This window comes from Zootoca vivipara, chromosome 15 (genome assembly GCF_965207765.1).
Source record: "Zootoca vivipara chromosome 15, rZooViv2.hap1.1, whole genome shotgun sequence".
NCBI lineage: Eukaryota > Metazoa > Chordata > Lepidosauria > Squamata > Lacertidae > Zootoca > Zootoca vivipara.
The window spans coordinates 8,932,234-8,949,225 of NC_142598.1; the positions used below are offsets into that span (position 1 = coordinate 8,932,234).

At 46.0% G+C, this 16,992-nt stretch overlaps 2 protein-coding genes and 1 long non-coding RNA gene across 27 annotated transcripts in view; 2 read left to right on the plus strand and 1 right to left on the minus strand.

Moving 5' to 3' along the window:
• The window catches only part of VAV1 (vav guanine nucleotide exchange factor 1), an 80,910-nt gene extending 71,318 nt beyond the window's left edge, over window positions 1-9,592 (plus strand). For 3 of the 4 annotated variants that reach the window (XM_088658548.1, XM_035141111.3, XM_035141112.3), the window contains exons 23-27: window positions 574-690; window positions 2,276-2,363; window positions 4,330-4,444; window positions 7,695-7,846; window positions 9,273-9,592. In XM_088658548.1, the coding sequence (XP_088514674.1) occupies window positions 574-690; window positions 2,276-2,363; window positions 4,330-4,444; window positions 7,695-7,846; window positions 9,273-9,326 (526 nt within the window). In that variant the 3' untranslated portion in view covers window positions 9,327-9,592. The remainder of the gene's footprint in view (window positions 1-573; window positions 691-2,275; window positions 2,364-4,329; window positions 4,445-7,694; window positions 7,847-9,272) is intronic. The other variant, XM_088658549.1, reaches the window with a different exon arrangement.
• On the minus strand, window positions 670-15,920 carry LOC118097848 (uncharacterized). Of its 7 annotated transcripts, XR_015947232.1 has the most exons (8): window positions 15,761-15,916; window positions 14,441-14,493; window positions 12,829-12,924; window positions 10,822-11,057; window positions 6,380-6,460; window positions 2,916-3,059; window positions 2,059-2,407; window positions 670-962 (listed from the first exon to the last, which is right to left on the minus strand). It is a non-coding gene; the product is annotated as an uncharacterized LOC118097848 (long non-coding RNA). The 7 variants fall into 7 exon arrangements; XR_015947233.1 differs by lacking the exon at window positions 10,822-11,057 and having other exon boundaries at window positions 12,829-12,851; window positions 15,761-15,920; XR_015947230.1 differs by lacking the exon at window positions 10,822-11,057 and having other exon boundaries at window positions 15,761-15,920.
• SMARCA4 (SWI/SNF related BAF chromatin remodeling complex subunit ATPase 4) overlaps window positions 15,901-16,992 on the plus strand; it is a 63,416-nt gene continuing 62,324 nt past the window's right edge. For 10 of the 16 annotated variants that reach the window (XR_015947229.1, XR_015947228.1, XM_060269026.2 and 7 more), the window contains exon 1: window positions 16,143-16,421. The gene's annotated coding sequence lies outside the window, so the exon portion shown is untranslated. Of the gene's footprint in view, window positions 16,422-16,992 lie in introns of all 16 variants that reach the window. The other 6 variants (XM_035140587.3, XM_035140590.3, XM_035140591.3 and 3 more) reach the window with 1 other exon arrangement.

The window sequence follows — 16,992 nt, forward strand, 5'->3', positions numbered from 1 at the left end:
CACCTTTGGTAAAGGCTGTTCTCCAACTGGAGCACTCGCAGGCCAGTGTTTCCCATTTATCAGTGTTTATACTACATTTTTAAAGATTTGCCTTGAGAGATTCTTTAAACCTCTTTTGTTGACCACATGCGTTATGCTTTCCATTTTTAAGTTTGGAATAGAGTAGTTGCTTTAAAAGACGCTAACCCGAACAACATGACCAGTCCAACAAAGTTGGTGTTGAAGAATCATTGCTTCGACACTGGTGATCTTTGCTTCTTCCAATACACTGGCATTAGTTCGCCTGTCTTCGCAAGTGATGTATAACAATTTTCAGAGACACTGTTGATTAACAGGGAGAGGACAGTATTCTCCCTTGTTCTCCATTTCATTGTTACATTAGAACAGGCATTCATTTGAAGACTTTATGAGAACACTGATAGTTATATTGAATAAAAATAAGGCACATAGGATTTCTCACGTTGCTTCGATCTCCCACCTTCTGTCTTTTGTGGTGGTGGTAAACTATGGGGTACAGAGACATCCAGTGACCAAATGCTGTACTGCAATTAACAAACACCCCTCATTGTACAGGTATGCAGGGCCCATGGAGCGGGCAGAAGCAGAACAGACCCTTGCCAGTCGTTTGGATGGGACTTTCCTGGTGCGGCAGAGAATCAAGGATGCAACTGAATTTGCCATCAGCATCAAGTAATGTTAGAATTGCTCCCCACACTAGAAAATCAGGGTAGAGAAGGAGATTTGTATGTGCAGTACAGTGGTACCTCGATTTTCGAACGTCTCCGTTGACGAACATTTCGGAACTTGAATGCTGTAAACCCGGAAGTAAATGCTTCGATTTTCAAACGCGCCTCTGAAGTTGAGCCGGAAACACGGCTTCCGTATTGAGTTTTCGGTTTTCAAACGCTTCAGAACTCGGAACGGTCTTCCAGAATGGATTACGTTCGAAAACCGAGGTACCACTGTATAATAAAAGAAAATAAAGAAAACCTTGAAGCTGGCAAAGTTTAGAAAATCATACCTTTTAGAAAACTAGAATCCATTGATTCATGTTTCTTTGGAAGTTGATGCTTAAAACTCCTCCTCCTCCTCCTCCTCCTCCTCCTCCTCCTCCTCCTCCTCCTCCTCCTCCTCCTCCTCCATCATTTTATTATTTGTATCCCTCCCACCTGACTGGGTTGCCCCAGCTACTTTGGGCAGCTACCAGCATATATAAAAACATAATAAAATATTAAACATTTAAAAACGTATCTATACAGAGCTGCTTTCAGATGTCTAGTAAAAGTTGTATACCGGTAGTACCTTATCTGCTTGACATCTGATGGGAGGGCGCTCCACAAGGCGGGCGCCACTACCAAGAAGGCCCTCTGCCTGGTTCATTTCTCACAGCAAGGGAACTGTCAGAAGGCCCTCGGAGCTGGACCTCAGTGTCTGAGCTAAATGACAGCGGCAGAGATGGTCCTTCAGGTATACAGGGCTGAGGCAAGTACTCTTTGGTGAGAGCCCCAGCAGAGATTTAAATAGAGCATGGAAATATAGGATGTTAAGACCTTTAAAATACTCCCTTCTAAATTGCTTCCAAAGTTTCCCACTTCCCTTAGCACAGAAAGAGATCACCAGTTCAGTAAGGTAAAGAGAGTTTACTTACAAAACCTTCAGAGGTCAGATTCATGTGCTTTTCCATACAGCAGCGATAAAATACAGGTGGTACAACTTAGTTTTAAAATTGGTAAGCGTTTCTAAATTATTTGTATAGAAACACAAAAATGGCTTGCTAAAGCCACACAGCCTAAGTTGGGTGCTCCATCTTAGACATCCTTACATGGAAGGCAAAAGAACAAAGAGTTTGGTAGCCCTTCCTCTCAGGTAAGGCCTGTGACCTAGCTAAGCCTGGCAGGACAGCTTACTCTAGGATCCTAACCCCTTCAAGCATTAATTAGATTTAAGCATGTTGGTTATACAAGGCTGATTTATCCCAAATTATCGTGTCAATTTTTGTCCCAGCCTCTCATTAAGAAGGATTCCACAGCACGCCATCGGTTGTAAATATATACGTACCATCCTTGGTTTCTTCTTCACAGCTGAAGCATTGCCTTACTTCAAATGCCAGCATTAATTTTGACTTTGAATGAGGCAGGCACCTTGCTTCTATCTCTTAGCTTAGAGCTCTTCTTAAATGAGGTTACGTGAGCCGTTGTTACCAATTGTTAACAATGCTGTACAGAAATGGGAAACCATTATTAACCCAACTGCCATGTGGATTTGTGTCCCTCAGGTTCAACGCCGAAGTCAAGCACATCAAAATACAGACCAAGGAGGGTTTGTATCGCATCACAGAGAAGAAGGCCTTCAAAGGACTTATAGTAAGAATCGGTTTTCCCTTCTGTCTTCGCGGTAACTGTAACAACTGAGGAGAAGAAAGGGGGTCAGGGGAACAAAATGAGAGGAAGTTGGAGGGAGAGTGAAGGCAAACATATATTTACTTCAGTTCCAGGATAGGAAGAAGTGAGATCTTTGGCAAGCACCATCACAATAGTGATGATGGCAAAGGGCCAAACAAGGCAATGCATAGGATGATAATTAAGAAGGTGCATGAATAGTCTCTCTACAGTTGGGGCTGTTTCGTTTAAGTGAAAAGCAATCATCCAAGCTGTGATCAGAAGCAAAAGAGCACCATGCAGAGGAGCTGCTTAACCCTTCCCTTTAGGGCACATCGCCCAACCCCTTTCCCAAGGAAAACTCATGGTTTGGCGCTGAATCGGAACAAGTGGCAATTGGGTTTCCTGCACATTGCTTTTTAAGAGCTGTAGACTCGTAATCTGGGGAACCAGGTTCGCGTCTCCGCTCCTCCACATGCAGCTGCTGGGTGACCTTGGGCTAGTCACACTTCTTCGAAGTCTCTCAGCCCCACTCACCTCACAGAGTGTTTGTTGTGGGGGAGGAAGGGAAAGGAGAATGTTAGCCACTTTGAGACTCCTTCAGGTAGTGATAAAGCGGGATATCAAATCCAAACTCTTCTCTTCTTCTTCTTCATCTTCTTCAGCGCCAGAGTGGGTTTCCTGGGGAAAGCGGTGGGACAAAGACAAAATCCTCAGACCAATGCCTAGAAAGCACAAGATAAGCAAGAAATATCTTGGGCCCTTAGGGCTCATCCACACTTACCGAAATTTCCTCCACCCTTTTCAGGCACGGTTAGCTCTTTAAAGCTCTAACAGCTTCGGCCCTATATACCTGAAGGAGCATCTCCATCCCCTTTGTTCAGCCCAGACATGGAGGTTTAGCTCCAAGGGCCTTCTGGCGGTTCGCTCATTAAGAGAAGTGAGGTTACAAGGCAGATGCTTTTCAGCAGTGGCACCTGCTGTATTTTTGTATATTCTGTTGGAAGTAGTTGGGGCAATCCAGTCAGATGGGCAGGATAAAAAACAACTTCTTGTTGTTGTAAGTGAGCACTTTTTTTTTTTTTACTCTGGAGCTTTCCTCATGAAAACCCACTTTTTAGAGCTCAACTGGAGCAAATGGGAAACCATGGGAAACCCAAATTGACATTTGCTCCAACTGAGTGCAAAAGGGCAGGTTTTCATGGGATGGCTTTGGGGTGGGGTGGGAGCATGGAGCTTTCCTATGCCTGGAAACAGTGGGGCAAAAGGTAAGTGTGAATAAGCCATTAGTCTGCTTAATATCAGCTTCCCCAAGATAAGTTTTCTAGATAGGGCAAGACAGGGTGAGAAAATATGGGGTGACTAGAATGTATCATCTAGTGCAGGCATCCCCAAACTCAGCCCTCCAGATGTTTTGGGACTACAATTCCCATCATCCCTGACCACTGGTCCTGTTAGCTAGGGATGATGGGAGTTGTAGTCCCAAAACATCTGGAGGGCCAGGTTTGGAGATGCCTGATCTAGTGAGTGGACAAATGAAAGGAACATGTTAAATATCCCTACCTCTGCTGTCCCTGCACTCAAAATGGCAGCCGCCAGACTGCTGAGAGGCTGTTCATACATCTTCTATGTAACCTATAGTTGAGCCCTGGGAATCAGTTTATGGCATGTCTCGCATGTTACACAGAAACGAAAGAACCAATTCTGAAAAGGGGAATTAGAGTTTGGGGTTCAAAGAAACAGCTGAGATGTATTTCGGTTATATTCCTCTTTTTTTCTAAAATTGTTGTGATATGTGCCTTGCATGTCATGTCTTTCTTTCTTTCTTTCTTTCTCAAGTGAATAGGTTGGATATGCCTTACCAGCTACACATGCTGCCTTTCCTCCTCTCCAGGGGGCATATTGTGCAAGGACGTTGCCTGTATGAATAAACTCTTCTTTCTCTCTCTAGGAGCTGGTGCAGTTTTACCAAGAGAACTCCCTGAAGGATTGCTTCAAGACCCTTGATACCGTGCTACAGTTCTCCTTCAAAGAGCCTGGGAACAGAACAGTGCCCAGGGCCTCTGGTGTGTGTGATCTGAGTCTCATCTCTACAGTTTGAAGACTCAGGGGAAGTCAGGGGGCAATAAAAAGCAAGATATGGGAAAGCAATGGAGGCTTGCTGTGCTTCTCTGGGGTTATTCTGTGGCAAGAGACACATAGTACAAGGCCTTCCAGACAGAGAATACAATCAGAACTGTCCAGGAGTGCAAGTTTTTTCACCATGTACACAACACCATCATGTGCCACCCCCACCCCCCACCTTTTACATTTAATCTGGATTTCTGGTTGCAGTGGCAATCTTCTATTATTATTACTAGTGGTTTTCAGCCCGTTTAATAACGGGCGCTAGAATCCTGGGGTTCGGAGAAGCGCTTGCGCAGCGCTTCTCCGAACCCTGGGACCTGTCCTTGCTGTCGGTGGCAGGGGGACAGGAACAGAGGAGGAGAAAGCGCTGCTTTCTCCTCCTCCGTTCCTCTCCCGCAGCCGCCGACAGGAAGCAGACATCCCAGGGTTCGGAGAAGCGCTTGCGCAGCGCTTATCCGAACCCTGGGACCTGTCCTTGCTGTCGGCGGCAGGGGGACAGGAACGAAGGAGGAGAAAGCGCTGCTTTCTCCTCCTCCGTTCCTCTCCCGCAGCCGCCGACAGGAAGCAGACATCCCAGGGTTCGGAGAAGCGCTTGCGCAGCGCTTATCCGAACCCTGGGACCTGTCCTTGCTGTCGGCGGCAGGGGGACAGGAACGGAGGAGGAGAAAGCGCTGCTTTCTCTTCCTCCGTTCCTCTCCCGCAGCCGCCGACAGGAAGCAGACATCCCAGAGTTCGGAGAAGCGCTTGTACAGCGCTTCTCTGAACCCTGGGACCTGTCCTTGCTGTCGGCGGCAGGGGGACAGGAACGAAGGAGGAGAAAGCGCTGCTTTCTCCTCCTCCGTTCCTCTCCCGCAGCCGCCGACAGGAAGCAGACATCCCAGAGTTCGGAGAAGCGCTTGTGCAGCGCTTCTCCGAACCCTGGGACCCGTCCTTGCTGTCGGCGGCAGGGGGACAGGAACGGAGGAGCGCTTTCTCCTTCCTTCCTCTCCCCCAGCCGCCGACAGGAAGGACGCGCGCACTCTCCCCCCCCCCCGCCTCCTCCAACCGCCGCTCCTCACGGGCCAGGGAGGGTTGTGAGGAGGCCTTTGCCGGCCTCCACCCTCGCTTCCCTGACGTGCCCTGCAGTGAGGCGGTGTCCGGCGGGAGCGGCGGTTGGAGGAGGCAGAGGGGGGGGGAGAGTGCGCGCGGGCAGTCTCTGCTGTCCAATCCCTGTGTCTCTGGGGTACATGCGCAGTACCTCAGGGACACACGGGACAACTGGACGCAGGGACATCTTGGACATTATTATATAGGATTATTATTATTAACCTTCCCTTCCACGCAATGATCCCAGAGTGTGTTAAAAGATTAAAACACAGCTTGTTAACACAATTTTTGCGGGGCGCAGGGGGGGGGTTGTCACATTTAATATGGCTTTCAATGGATGGTCTTGCCACCATAGCTGCCAAGTTATCCCTTTTTTTAAAGGGATTTTCCCTTATGCTGAATAGGCTTCCTCGCGAGAAAAGGGAAAACTTGGCAGCTATGCTTGCCACATCCGTGCCGCCACTTTCTCCTCAACAGAGCACTCAACCCAGCCACTGTTTTTGGCAGCCCAAACTACAGTGGTACCTTGGTTCTCAAACTTAATCCATTCCGGAACTCTGTTCCAATACCAAAGTGTTCCAAAACCAAGGCGTGCTTTCCCATAGAAAGTAATGCAAAACGGATTAATCCGTTCCAGACTTTTAAAAACAACCCCTAAAACAGCAATTTAACATGAATTTTACTATCTAACAAGACCATTGATCCACAAAATAAAAGCAGTAATCAATTTACTGTACTATAAAATAAATAAGACAGTATTGTAGATGATTAAAAAAAAAAAATCTTACCTGCACGGATAGTCATTGTTTTGATGGGGGGCTTTTATCCATTTCCGCAGTCACACAATCAATCAGTAGCCGAACTGGGTTCTACACAGTCATAAAAACAAATTAACTGAGAAAGCCTCAAAAACAGAAATGCAAAATAAATAGCAAAAACAAAAGCACCAAACTTAATCCGATCCGGAAGTCCATTTGACTTCTGAAATGTTCGAAAACCAAGGTGCAGCTTCTGATTGGTGCAGGCACCCTGGAAACAATAGCCGACAGCAGCATCGGACATTCGGCTTCTGAAAAACGTTCGAAAACCAGAATGCTTGCTTCCGTGTTTTCAGCGTTTGGGAACCAAGGCGTATGAGTACCAAGGTGCTTGAGAGCCAAGGTACCACTGTATACCAATGTGTTTTGTCTCCAGTTGCCAGATGCAGAAGGCACATCAAAATTTCAACAATCTGGTTCAGAGGAGCTATTCTCTTAACACATTTTCAACACAAGGTCCAAACTCCATGGTCCAACCTGTGTCAACTAGCATGTGATGAACAATCGATTACTACTGTATTCTTTAATAGACTGGGCAATTTCCTAGCTTTCTTCAGTGGTGCCTGGCTTTCTCTGTGTTTAAATCCACCTGTCAGTCTACTGCATCTTATGGAGATGGAGGCTGAAGAGCAGACATGATATTGAGGTCAGCTGCGTGTGGCCTATGCAAAATACCAGGACTGGATCATATAACTTGTATTATTTTGCATACGTAGTAGTGCAGTGTAGATCAGGCCTCCCATGCCTTCTTGACCCTCTTTGGCTAACATGCACATAAGGAAGCTCTACATCTGTCACTCTTATCTTGCCCAGAGCACAAAAAGGGAATTTTCCAGATCTCTCTGAATTCTGCAGAGAGAAAGGGTTGGAGCATGCAGACTAGCAAGGCCTGGAATTGATAGTGTCATGCCTGTTCATATCCTGTAGGCCAGAGCTTTCCAAACTGTGTGTCATGACACATTAGTGTGTCGGCTGCAGCTTATAGATGTGTCGCACAAATGCTCCCCGTGCTCTTCCCGGGGCTGCAAAGGGGTTAGTTTAACCTCCAGTTTGCTAGTAAAACTGAATTGCTGTGTTGTGAAATGATGCTTGTCTAAAAAGTATGTCACCAACATGGAAAGTTTGGAAAGCTCTGCTGTATGCATTTGTTGACCAAAAAGTGACCAAAATCACTTTTAACTTCTCTACATCATGCTCACTGCCTTCCAAGTGGCGTGCAGTTTCGGGGATGGGATAAGCATCCCCTTATTGTTTCCATGCCTAACTCTTTGTTATTCCTTGACAGGCAAAAGCTGCAAGTACTTTGGTTCAGCTAAGGCTCGCTACAACTTCTGTGCAAGAGACCGGACAGAACTGTCCCTCACAGAGGGAGACATCATAAAGATTCTCAACAAGAAAGGGCAGCCAGGATGGTGGAAGGGAGAGGTCTATGGCCGGGTGAGCACCTTTGTAGCCATACCACTCTGAGCTGCTTGCCTTGGAGAATGTGGTACATTTGGAGCAAACTGAGACCGATATACACCCCTCACCTCTGAAGTGAATGAGTTTTGGAGCCAAAAGAAATAATGGGGACCTGTCAGGACTTTTTGCACTATTCCAATAGCACTAATGCAACTGTGTAGAGGTAGCTGCCTTCAGCTACACACACTAACACAAACACACTTTGGCCATTTTTTTAAGCAAGGCAATGTGCAGCTGCGTTTCAAGTGGCTAGCTACACAGACTGCTTGTCAGCTGGGAGCTGAAATATGTGCCCCAGTTGAATTGGGACCAGAACTGGGTTCATCTCTGGGGCAAGGGTTACAGAAGGGTCAAAATGGAGGCAGAGTCTGGGTCTGGAACACGGTAATCCATCCGACAAGCACTAGACAGCCAAGGCCAGGAGCAGCTGAAGTTGCAGGCAGGCAGGGAGATGGTCCAAACACAGCAACCACTACAAGGGACAACTAGAGCCAGAGCAGGGGCACAAGCTCCTGGGGGTTGAATCCTCTTTGCCCCATGGGCAGCTCGCCCTGCCCCCCCCCATGCATGCAGCACCCTGGGTACCCATGCGGCTAGCTACACCGCTGGGTTCATCCAAGAAGTCAGCAGTAGGAACTGGGAAGTGGGGAGCACAGGCTGGGAACCATAGGCCTGCTCAAAGACAGAAGCAAAGATGCAGGTCTGGTGTAGATATGGTCATGGCCAAGCTGGATCTGGAGAATCCAACAAATTATTTAGGGAAGTGGAGCTGTGGTGGACCCAACAGAACAATTCTGCTCCATATTCCTCTTTTCTGTATCCCTGCATGGTTCGCCAGGGCACCAATACAGAAATTAGGAACCTGCCAGTTCAAATACCAAGTTGATTCTAGCACTGCTTGAATGTATATTAACTGGGCTGCTGATGTCTACTAGGAGAGCTTTGAGAGCCCGAGGTATGATAGGAGGAATCGATCTGCAATTTTCTTCCCCCATCCCCCACATAAACACATCCTTGCCACATCATCAGGAAACAATAATTACATAGTCCCCAGAACATGTTGAACTGAGAAAGATGGAAGAACACTAGCCTACATTGCTGTCAGTCTATGAAATGATGTCACAGTTGCTATTGGGGTAAAATATGCTAAAATATGAGATACCTCCAATGAGGTTACACCGTGTATGTCAACTCAAAGCTGCTGAGGCTAGAACCTCATTTGAATGGTTAATCCCTAGCATCTACCAGTAGCTGAGAGTTTGCTAGACTGGACTTGTACCAACATCAGAAAAAAAGTATTGTTGGCATCTTGAAGTCTGTGGTTCTCGCCCTGGGAACATTCTCATTGCCTGATAGGGCTCTCCAATCATGTCTTATATTGATTGATGTGCTTTCTCTACAGGTTGGCTGGTTCCCAGCAAACTATGTGGAGGAAGATTATTCAGAGTATTGCTGATGGCACACCCAATTGGGTGTGTTGAAGGAGTCTTTTGCAGCACATCCTGGGACAACCACAGAATCATTTTCCTGTAGCCATTGCTGTGCAAAAAAAACTATTATTTATGAACTCTCTTTAATTCCCCTCACATTGGTTTCTGACCTTCACTGTGTGTTCTTAATGTCAAATAACCTGGGTTGAGAACCTGGTTGTAACTGCCAAAGAGCAAACCTCATCATCAAAATCATGTGTGTGAAAAAATAAAACTACAACATGAAAAGCTACTTTTTTAAATGCCACAATTGCTCATAGCCACAAAGATTTGTGATCCAAGTTCCCTTTGAGTGTGCATAATAGCTTCATATCCCAGCATGCAATCTCCATGTTTTCTACATGGTATCCTTGATCTGGAACAAATGCATTTGGAAACTGCCAACATTCAAATGTAGTCTCCCTAGACCAGGCACCCCCAAACTTCGGCCCTCCAGATGTTTTGGACTACAATTCCCATCATCCCTGACCACTGGTCCTGTTAGCTAGGGATCATGGGAGTTGTAGGCCAAAACATCTGGAGGGCCGCAGTTTGGGGATGCCTGCCCTAGACCCTTCTTATTCTTCATTATCCACAAAAGCCCATTTCATTGTGGTGTTCACAGAGAGTCCCCGGTCGTTCCACGGACTATTGACCCAGTGCCACCACGTCTACTCTCTTCCACTGCCCCCAACCAGGTTTCCCCGGTAATATATTCAGACCATAGCTGTCAAGTTTTCCCTTTTCTCGCGAGGAAGCCTATTCAGCATAAGGGAATTTCCCTTTAAAAAAGGGAGAACTTGATAGTCAGGTTGTAACATATTAACAAAGATTCCAGTTTCTTGTGAACACAAACAAGTTTTAAATACTTTGGAACACTGTACAGTAATTCGATTCACTCTCTCTGTCTTCCTAACCCACTCTGACTCCTATGCCTCCTACCCACAAGAAACCAACCAAACTAACTGTCTCTCTATTTCCAACTGTCTTCCCCACTAAACCTTTGGCTAAGGCTAAGCCTTTTAAAAGGAGGTAGGCTCCGCCTCTGGGCTTTTCTATTGGTCTACCTATTAACCCTTTCTCTCCCCCTGTACAGACATTTCCAAAAGAACGGGCAAATGCCACAGTCATTTTTCAGGCAGATGCCTTGGTGGTGGTAGTAGCAGCTTCTACCTGAGGCTCTGGATCACTGCCCTGCTCCTTGGTCTGTTTTGGGTTCCAAGCCTGTAATCTAGAAGGAAGGTATCAATGAGGCCACAGAGAAACACCAGAGATTCTAGAGTCTTGGGACCGCCAGGCTTCTCCTTCTAGTGGGAAACCAGTTGTCTGGGTGAAGGTAATTTGCTGAGCATGGGCTAAGATACAAAGGGTCTGTGTGTGCATTCAGAGTTGTCAAAGCATGTCAACACACACCACTTGAGCTGCAGACTATTAATATTCAACTACAACACCGACAGGATAAAATTGGAAATACAGTGGTACCTTGGTTTTTGAGCGTCTCCGTTGATGAACATTTTGGTTTAGAAACACTGTAAACCCAGAAGTAAATGCTTATGTTTTCGAACATGCCTCGGAAGTCGAACATGCCACGTGGCTTCCACTGAGTGCAAGATCCTGAGGCCTAGCTGTCAGCTGTTGAGTTTTCAGTTTTCAAACGTTTCAGAACTTGAACGGTCTTCCGGAATGGATCACATTCAAAAACTGAGGTACCACTCTAACTGTTAAAAACAAATGGTTTCCGAAAGACAAAATTTCATTCTATTTTTTCCTGCCTGTACTAACTAGCCATAGTCAACCAGCTGATGGTTCTTTACATACTTAACAGGCTGCCCCAAAAATAATTATTCTATCATCATCATCATCATCCATTGTGATATATCACCAGCTAAATATCATGATATAGTGATACGTCATGATGTCTGAAACAAGGATGGAGCTATGTAAAGGCACTGGCTGGCTTCACAGTTTCCCAAACATTGTGAGTTTTGCGTAGCGAGTACACGCACACACACTAGGGATAGCAACGTAAAAATCAGTTTGTAGTCCACACTGTGGCCACTTTCATAATATTCAACATTGTGATATATCGTGAATCACGGTGAGTGCGTGTGCTATGTAAAAAATCGCAATGTGGGAAAAACTGTGAAGCCAGTCATTGTGTCTCATGATTCCTTCTGTCCCTGTTGCTCTGTATAGTGGTACCTCGGGTTACAGATGCTTCAGGTTACAGACGGCGCTAAGCCAGAAATAGTAGCCTACCTCTGGTTAAGAACTTTGCTTCAGGATGAGAACAAAAATTGTGCTGTGGCAGCGGGAGGCCCCATTAGCTAAAGTGGTACCTCAGGTTAATAACAGTTTCAAGTTAAGAACGGACCTCCAGAACAAATTAAGTTCTTAACCCGAGGTACCACTAATGACAGTTATAACAATATGTTAAAGGTACGTAAAAATCTATCAGTTTTAGACCCCCCTAGGTAGTAGCAGTTTCCAGGACATTACCATTTACATCTTTATTTCAGACATCATGATACAGTGGTACCTTGGTTCTCGAACGGCTTAGTTGTTGAATAAATCGGCTTCCAAACGTCACACACCTGGAAGTAAGTATTCCGGTTTGTGAACTTTTTTTGGAAGCCGAACGTCCAACGTGGCTTCTGCTTGAGTGCAGGAAGCTCCTGCAGCCAATCGGAAGTCACGCCTTGGTTTCCAAACGGTTTCGGGAGTCAAACAGACAACTGAAACGGATTAAGTTCGAGAACCAAGGTTCCACTGTATATTGGTGATGTTTAGCTGGTGATACTGTATATCACAATGTTGAAAGCCAGACATTGCTCAGCCCTAATACACATCATGATTTGTGATATATTGCCAGATCAAAAATTATGAAACTGATATCATAATGCAGACTTTAAACCAGTTTTGGATGATGTATGAATATATTGGCCTGTCCTTGTTTTTCCCCAGACTAGCATTTATATACCATTAATACAAAACAACAACAACCCCAAAACCATTAGTTATTAGATATGATCTCTTAGGGCTCGTTCACACTTTTATCTGCCCTGCTGCTTTCCCCTGAGAAAACCTGCAAACATCAGTTGGGGAAAACTGCTCAGAACCATGCCTAGAAAGGACGGGACAAGCAGAAAACCTCTCATACCTGTGCTTTGTACACACAGGACAAGCGAAGTGTGGATGAGCCCTAATCTAATAAAGGGTTTTGCTGCTCTGGTAAAGGAATGGTGCTACCTAAAATGCCCTCTCTAAAGTATCAAGTATAGTATTAAGATTTTTGAATATTTGAAATCAGAATTTGGAAGACTAGCCTCAGCATGCTATCTAAATTAAACTGATAACCCATTTAATTTATATCCACACAACAAGTAACTAAAGGCAACTTAGTTCTAACTGTAAAAACTAAATCTAAATATATATATTTTAAATATTTAGGAACAAGGAAATGAAAAACACTAGAAAACCATGTAATACCTTCTTCCAGCTCCAACTGTCAGCTAGAAATGAATAGATTCAAACAGTTACTGTGATGACCTCATTTACCAACCAGCATTGTTGTGTAAGCATGACCTCATAGAGAAAAGAGAGAAGAAATATGATTGGCTGAGTAGATGCTGCTGCTTCTTAAAGGGGAGAATACTAAGCTTCAAAATTCACAGGATTATATTTGAAATAAATCTTAAACGACTTTGTGCTTGCTTCCTAAAGATTAAACATTCTTCCATTTTTATTGCCTGGTAGGCCAGTGGCTGTACTAGCCATAATCAATCCAGCTGACTGTTCTTTACAAACTTGTCAAAATACCCAACATGTTTTGGTGGTTTCCCCCTCAAACCAGCATTTACATACCAACAATACAAAGGAAAAAATGATACATATGTCATTAGAGCTGTTCTCTTACCTGATAAAGAACTTTGCCCACATAGTAACAGAATAAGCTACCGGCAACATCCTATCTAATCTAAACTTTAAACATCCTAAATAATTGGAAAAACTCTAAACCTAAATGCAATACATAAATATGTTAAAAATAGTAACTTTAGGACAATCAAAAATGAACAAATCAAGAAAACTACTAACATCTCCTTCCAGCTGTGTCAGAAACAAGCACATTCATCTATACCTGCCTCATCTACCTACTAGCATTGTTTAGCAAGCATGACCTCATAGAGGACAGACAGAGGGAAAAGGTGATTGGCTAAGCAGATGCAGCTGTTTAGAGAGGCTTTGCACAAGCTTTATATGATCAGATATCTCAATACAGTATCAGCCTCTTAGGAGGCTCAGCAGAAATTTTAATATTGGGTGGGAAGGATTGGCAACTGACCAGATAAAAACCTGCCTGGCCTGCTTTTGTAGCCTTAAAAGAAATGGATCTCCAGAAATATTCAAGTGAAGCTTCTTCCTGACATGGATCTGCTTTTAATCTTCTGTTCCGTACAAAGCTACAAGATTCACGAAGTGGCAATTCTAAGCAAAGTTATGTGAAAGTGGAAACTGGTCACTTTTCATGTTAGTTTTTAATGTAACCAATATGCTCCTTATGCGATCAGAAATTGTTGCTAGTCTTTGGAAACAAATGTGGCATTGCCAAACTACCTTCCTAAGGTCTCCCATACACTACTTTTCTGTATTCTTCCAACAATTTGCTGTAATAGATTATACATTTCTTCCAAATAATTTGAAAATAATGCATTACAGAAGTAATCGAGTGGCTTTGGGTATATCAACTTTGATGCCAATATTTATTACCCAATTTTTATAAGGCAATAGTTTGTCTACCAGAATTTTTGTTTTTTCCCTAGTGCAAGGAAAGATCCTCCGATTTGGGTGCTCAGCCCTTTCCCCACCCAGAGCTGCCCTGATCAAACCTGGAATTTTTCTGTGATAATACTAAGGGCGGAAGGGGCTGGTGGGATTTGGAGTACATGTCTCCAGTGTATTGTTTGGAGCTATCTGAACACTTGCCTTATTAACACAATTTTATTATACATAGCTGCCCTGTCCTCCTGGCTTGGGCACTGTTGCCAGCCTTGCTTCTAATAATAATACTAAATAATAATAATAATAATTTTACTATTCATACCCCACCCATCTGTTGGGCTGGGTTTCCCCAGACACTCTGGCGGCTTACAGCACCTAAAAAAATTGTAAAACATTAGACATTAAAAATTTCCCTAAACAGGGTTGTCTTCAGATGTCTTCTAAAAATCAGATAGTTGTTTATTTCCTTGACAACCGATGGGAGGGTGTACACCACCTTGAGCTCCTCAGAGGAAAAAAAGTGGGAACTCCCTACCTATTGATAACAAGCAGGTAATACCTTAACAGTATTGCGACTATTTCTTAAATTTGTATTCCGCCCTTCACAGAGGGTGGTTCATAACATTATGCTTTTCTGGCACCTGCTATTTTTATTAAAAATATAAAGTGGTATAAAGGTAAAGGGACCCCTGACCGTTAGGTCCAGTCATGGACGGACTCTGGGGTTGCGGTGCTCATCTCGCTTTACTGGCCGAGGGAGCTGGCATGTGGCCAGCATGACTAAGCCGCTTCTGGCGAACCAGAGCAGCGCACGGAAATGCCAGAGCGGTATCTATTTATCTACTTGCACTTTGATGTGCTTTCGAACTGCTAGGTTGGCAGGAGCTGGGACCGAGCAATGGGAGCTCACCCCGTCGCGGGGATTTGAACCACCAACCTTCTGATTGGCAAGTCCTAGGCTCTGTGGTTTAGACCACAGCGCCACCCGCATATAGCGGTATAGAAATGCAATAAAATAATAATAAAACCGTTCTCGTTTGGGCAAGCCTAAACATGTGCTTAATAAATGCTGTGGGTTTCGGTTTTATTTTTAGTATTCTAACTATTTTGTTACGTTTTGAAGTGTAGATTTTAATTTGCCATAAAAAAATTTTTGCAGTCAAGTGGCACATCAATTTTAATGGAATGATGAAATGAAACTGCTTTTTGTAGGCTGCTGTTAAGGGACCTCATTTTTGTAGGCTAAAAGTCTGGGTACAAATACTGCTAAACAAAAAAACTAAACATTTAAAAACGCCTCCCCCACCCCTCCTTCTCCTGTGTGTGTGTGTGTGTAAAGTTGCCCTGTTGCTTCTCACGGGGTTTACGTGTGCTTGAAAATAATGTGCCATGTGTAAAGGGAGCTAAAGGAGAACATGGGAAAATAGGCTTCCCCCCCCGCCCCCAATAATCTCAGCCGCAGTGGCGGCACTATTGCGCACGCGCACCATCAGCCGACGCCGGCTTCTGTGCGCGTGTTGGGGGAAGGGAAGAGAGAGCCCCGCGCGCGACTCGCTCTGGAGAAGCGCGTCCCCTGCACCTTGCCTTGCCTCTTCCCTCCCTGTGACAAAGGAGCGCGAAACCTTCTCCTTCCACCGCTTACATTGGCTGAAGCTGGCATGAAGGGGCGGGGCCTCCCCCGAGAGTCGGAAAGCCCGCCTTCCGAAAGATGCTCGGCTGTGATACGATGCCAAAGCTGTCCCCGTATCTCCCCCGCCTTGCTCTGCTACGCCGACGCTCTCTAGTCTAGTCCTTATTCAACTGGCGGAGGGTGGAGGGAGCGGGGAGGAGGGGCCCCGGGGCGGGAACACAAATGCGACGTCTCCCTATTGGCCAGCCGGCGACCGAAGGGGGACTTTTTCCTCTTTCCCTGATTGGCTTTGGCAGGCGGAGAGAGCTCTATTCCCATTGGGTTGGAAGAAAAGGGAAGGCCGGTTCAGCCGAAGAGGGAGCACGCTCGTAACGGCGCGTTCCCATGGGCGCGCGGGCGCGGGCGCGCGTACGCTCGAACGCACGCACGCGGGCGAGAAACCTGTTCTGCCTGTTGGATGAGCGAGCGCGGCCGAGCGCCTTCTTAGTTAGCGCTCCCTCAGTCGGGGACGCGCGGCAGAGGGGCGGTGGGGGAGGGGAGCGAGAGCATCTCTCTCACGCGCGGCGGCGGCGGCGGTAGCGGCGGCTCCAGCTCCTCCTTTGTTCGCCTCCACACACCCCACCTCGCCAGCTCTTAGAGATACCGGGCCGCCCGGCTGGCGGGGGCCGGCACGGTAAGGGGTGGGGTCGGGTCGGGGGGGGGATGTGAGGGGATGGAGGGCTGACCGCGCACGCGCGTGGATGGATGGATGGATGAATGGATGAAAGAAATGTACAGCCGTGTGATCGTGAGGAGGGGGCCGCGGGGCGGGGGGGGGGGGAGGATGACCTTCGGAGCGTCGTGTGTGGTCGGAGGGGGGGGGGTGCGCCGTTATTTCGCCTCACCTGCCGCGCGGGTGGGGGTGGGGGGGTCGGCGGAATTGAGGGTAAGCGGATAAAGGCGTGCGCCGCGTCCCCGCCTCCTCGGACACCCCCACCCACAGCATCCTTCCTTTCTTCATGTTCCCCCCACCCGAAAGGACCCCCTCCCAGCATTTCGCACCCCAGTCTCAACATCGATTTTGGCGTGTCGTTTCATAGATATAGTTAATGTCCTTTTAATAAAAAATCATTCAGGATGAGGGTGTGGGCCAGTTTCCAGCCATCCAGGTTTTTAAATCAATCAATTCATTCATTCATTCACTTCTTATCCATGTTCTATCACACCTACATTTTGTCCGCTCTTGACCCGCCTAAACCCATCGA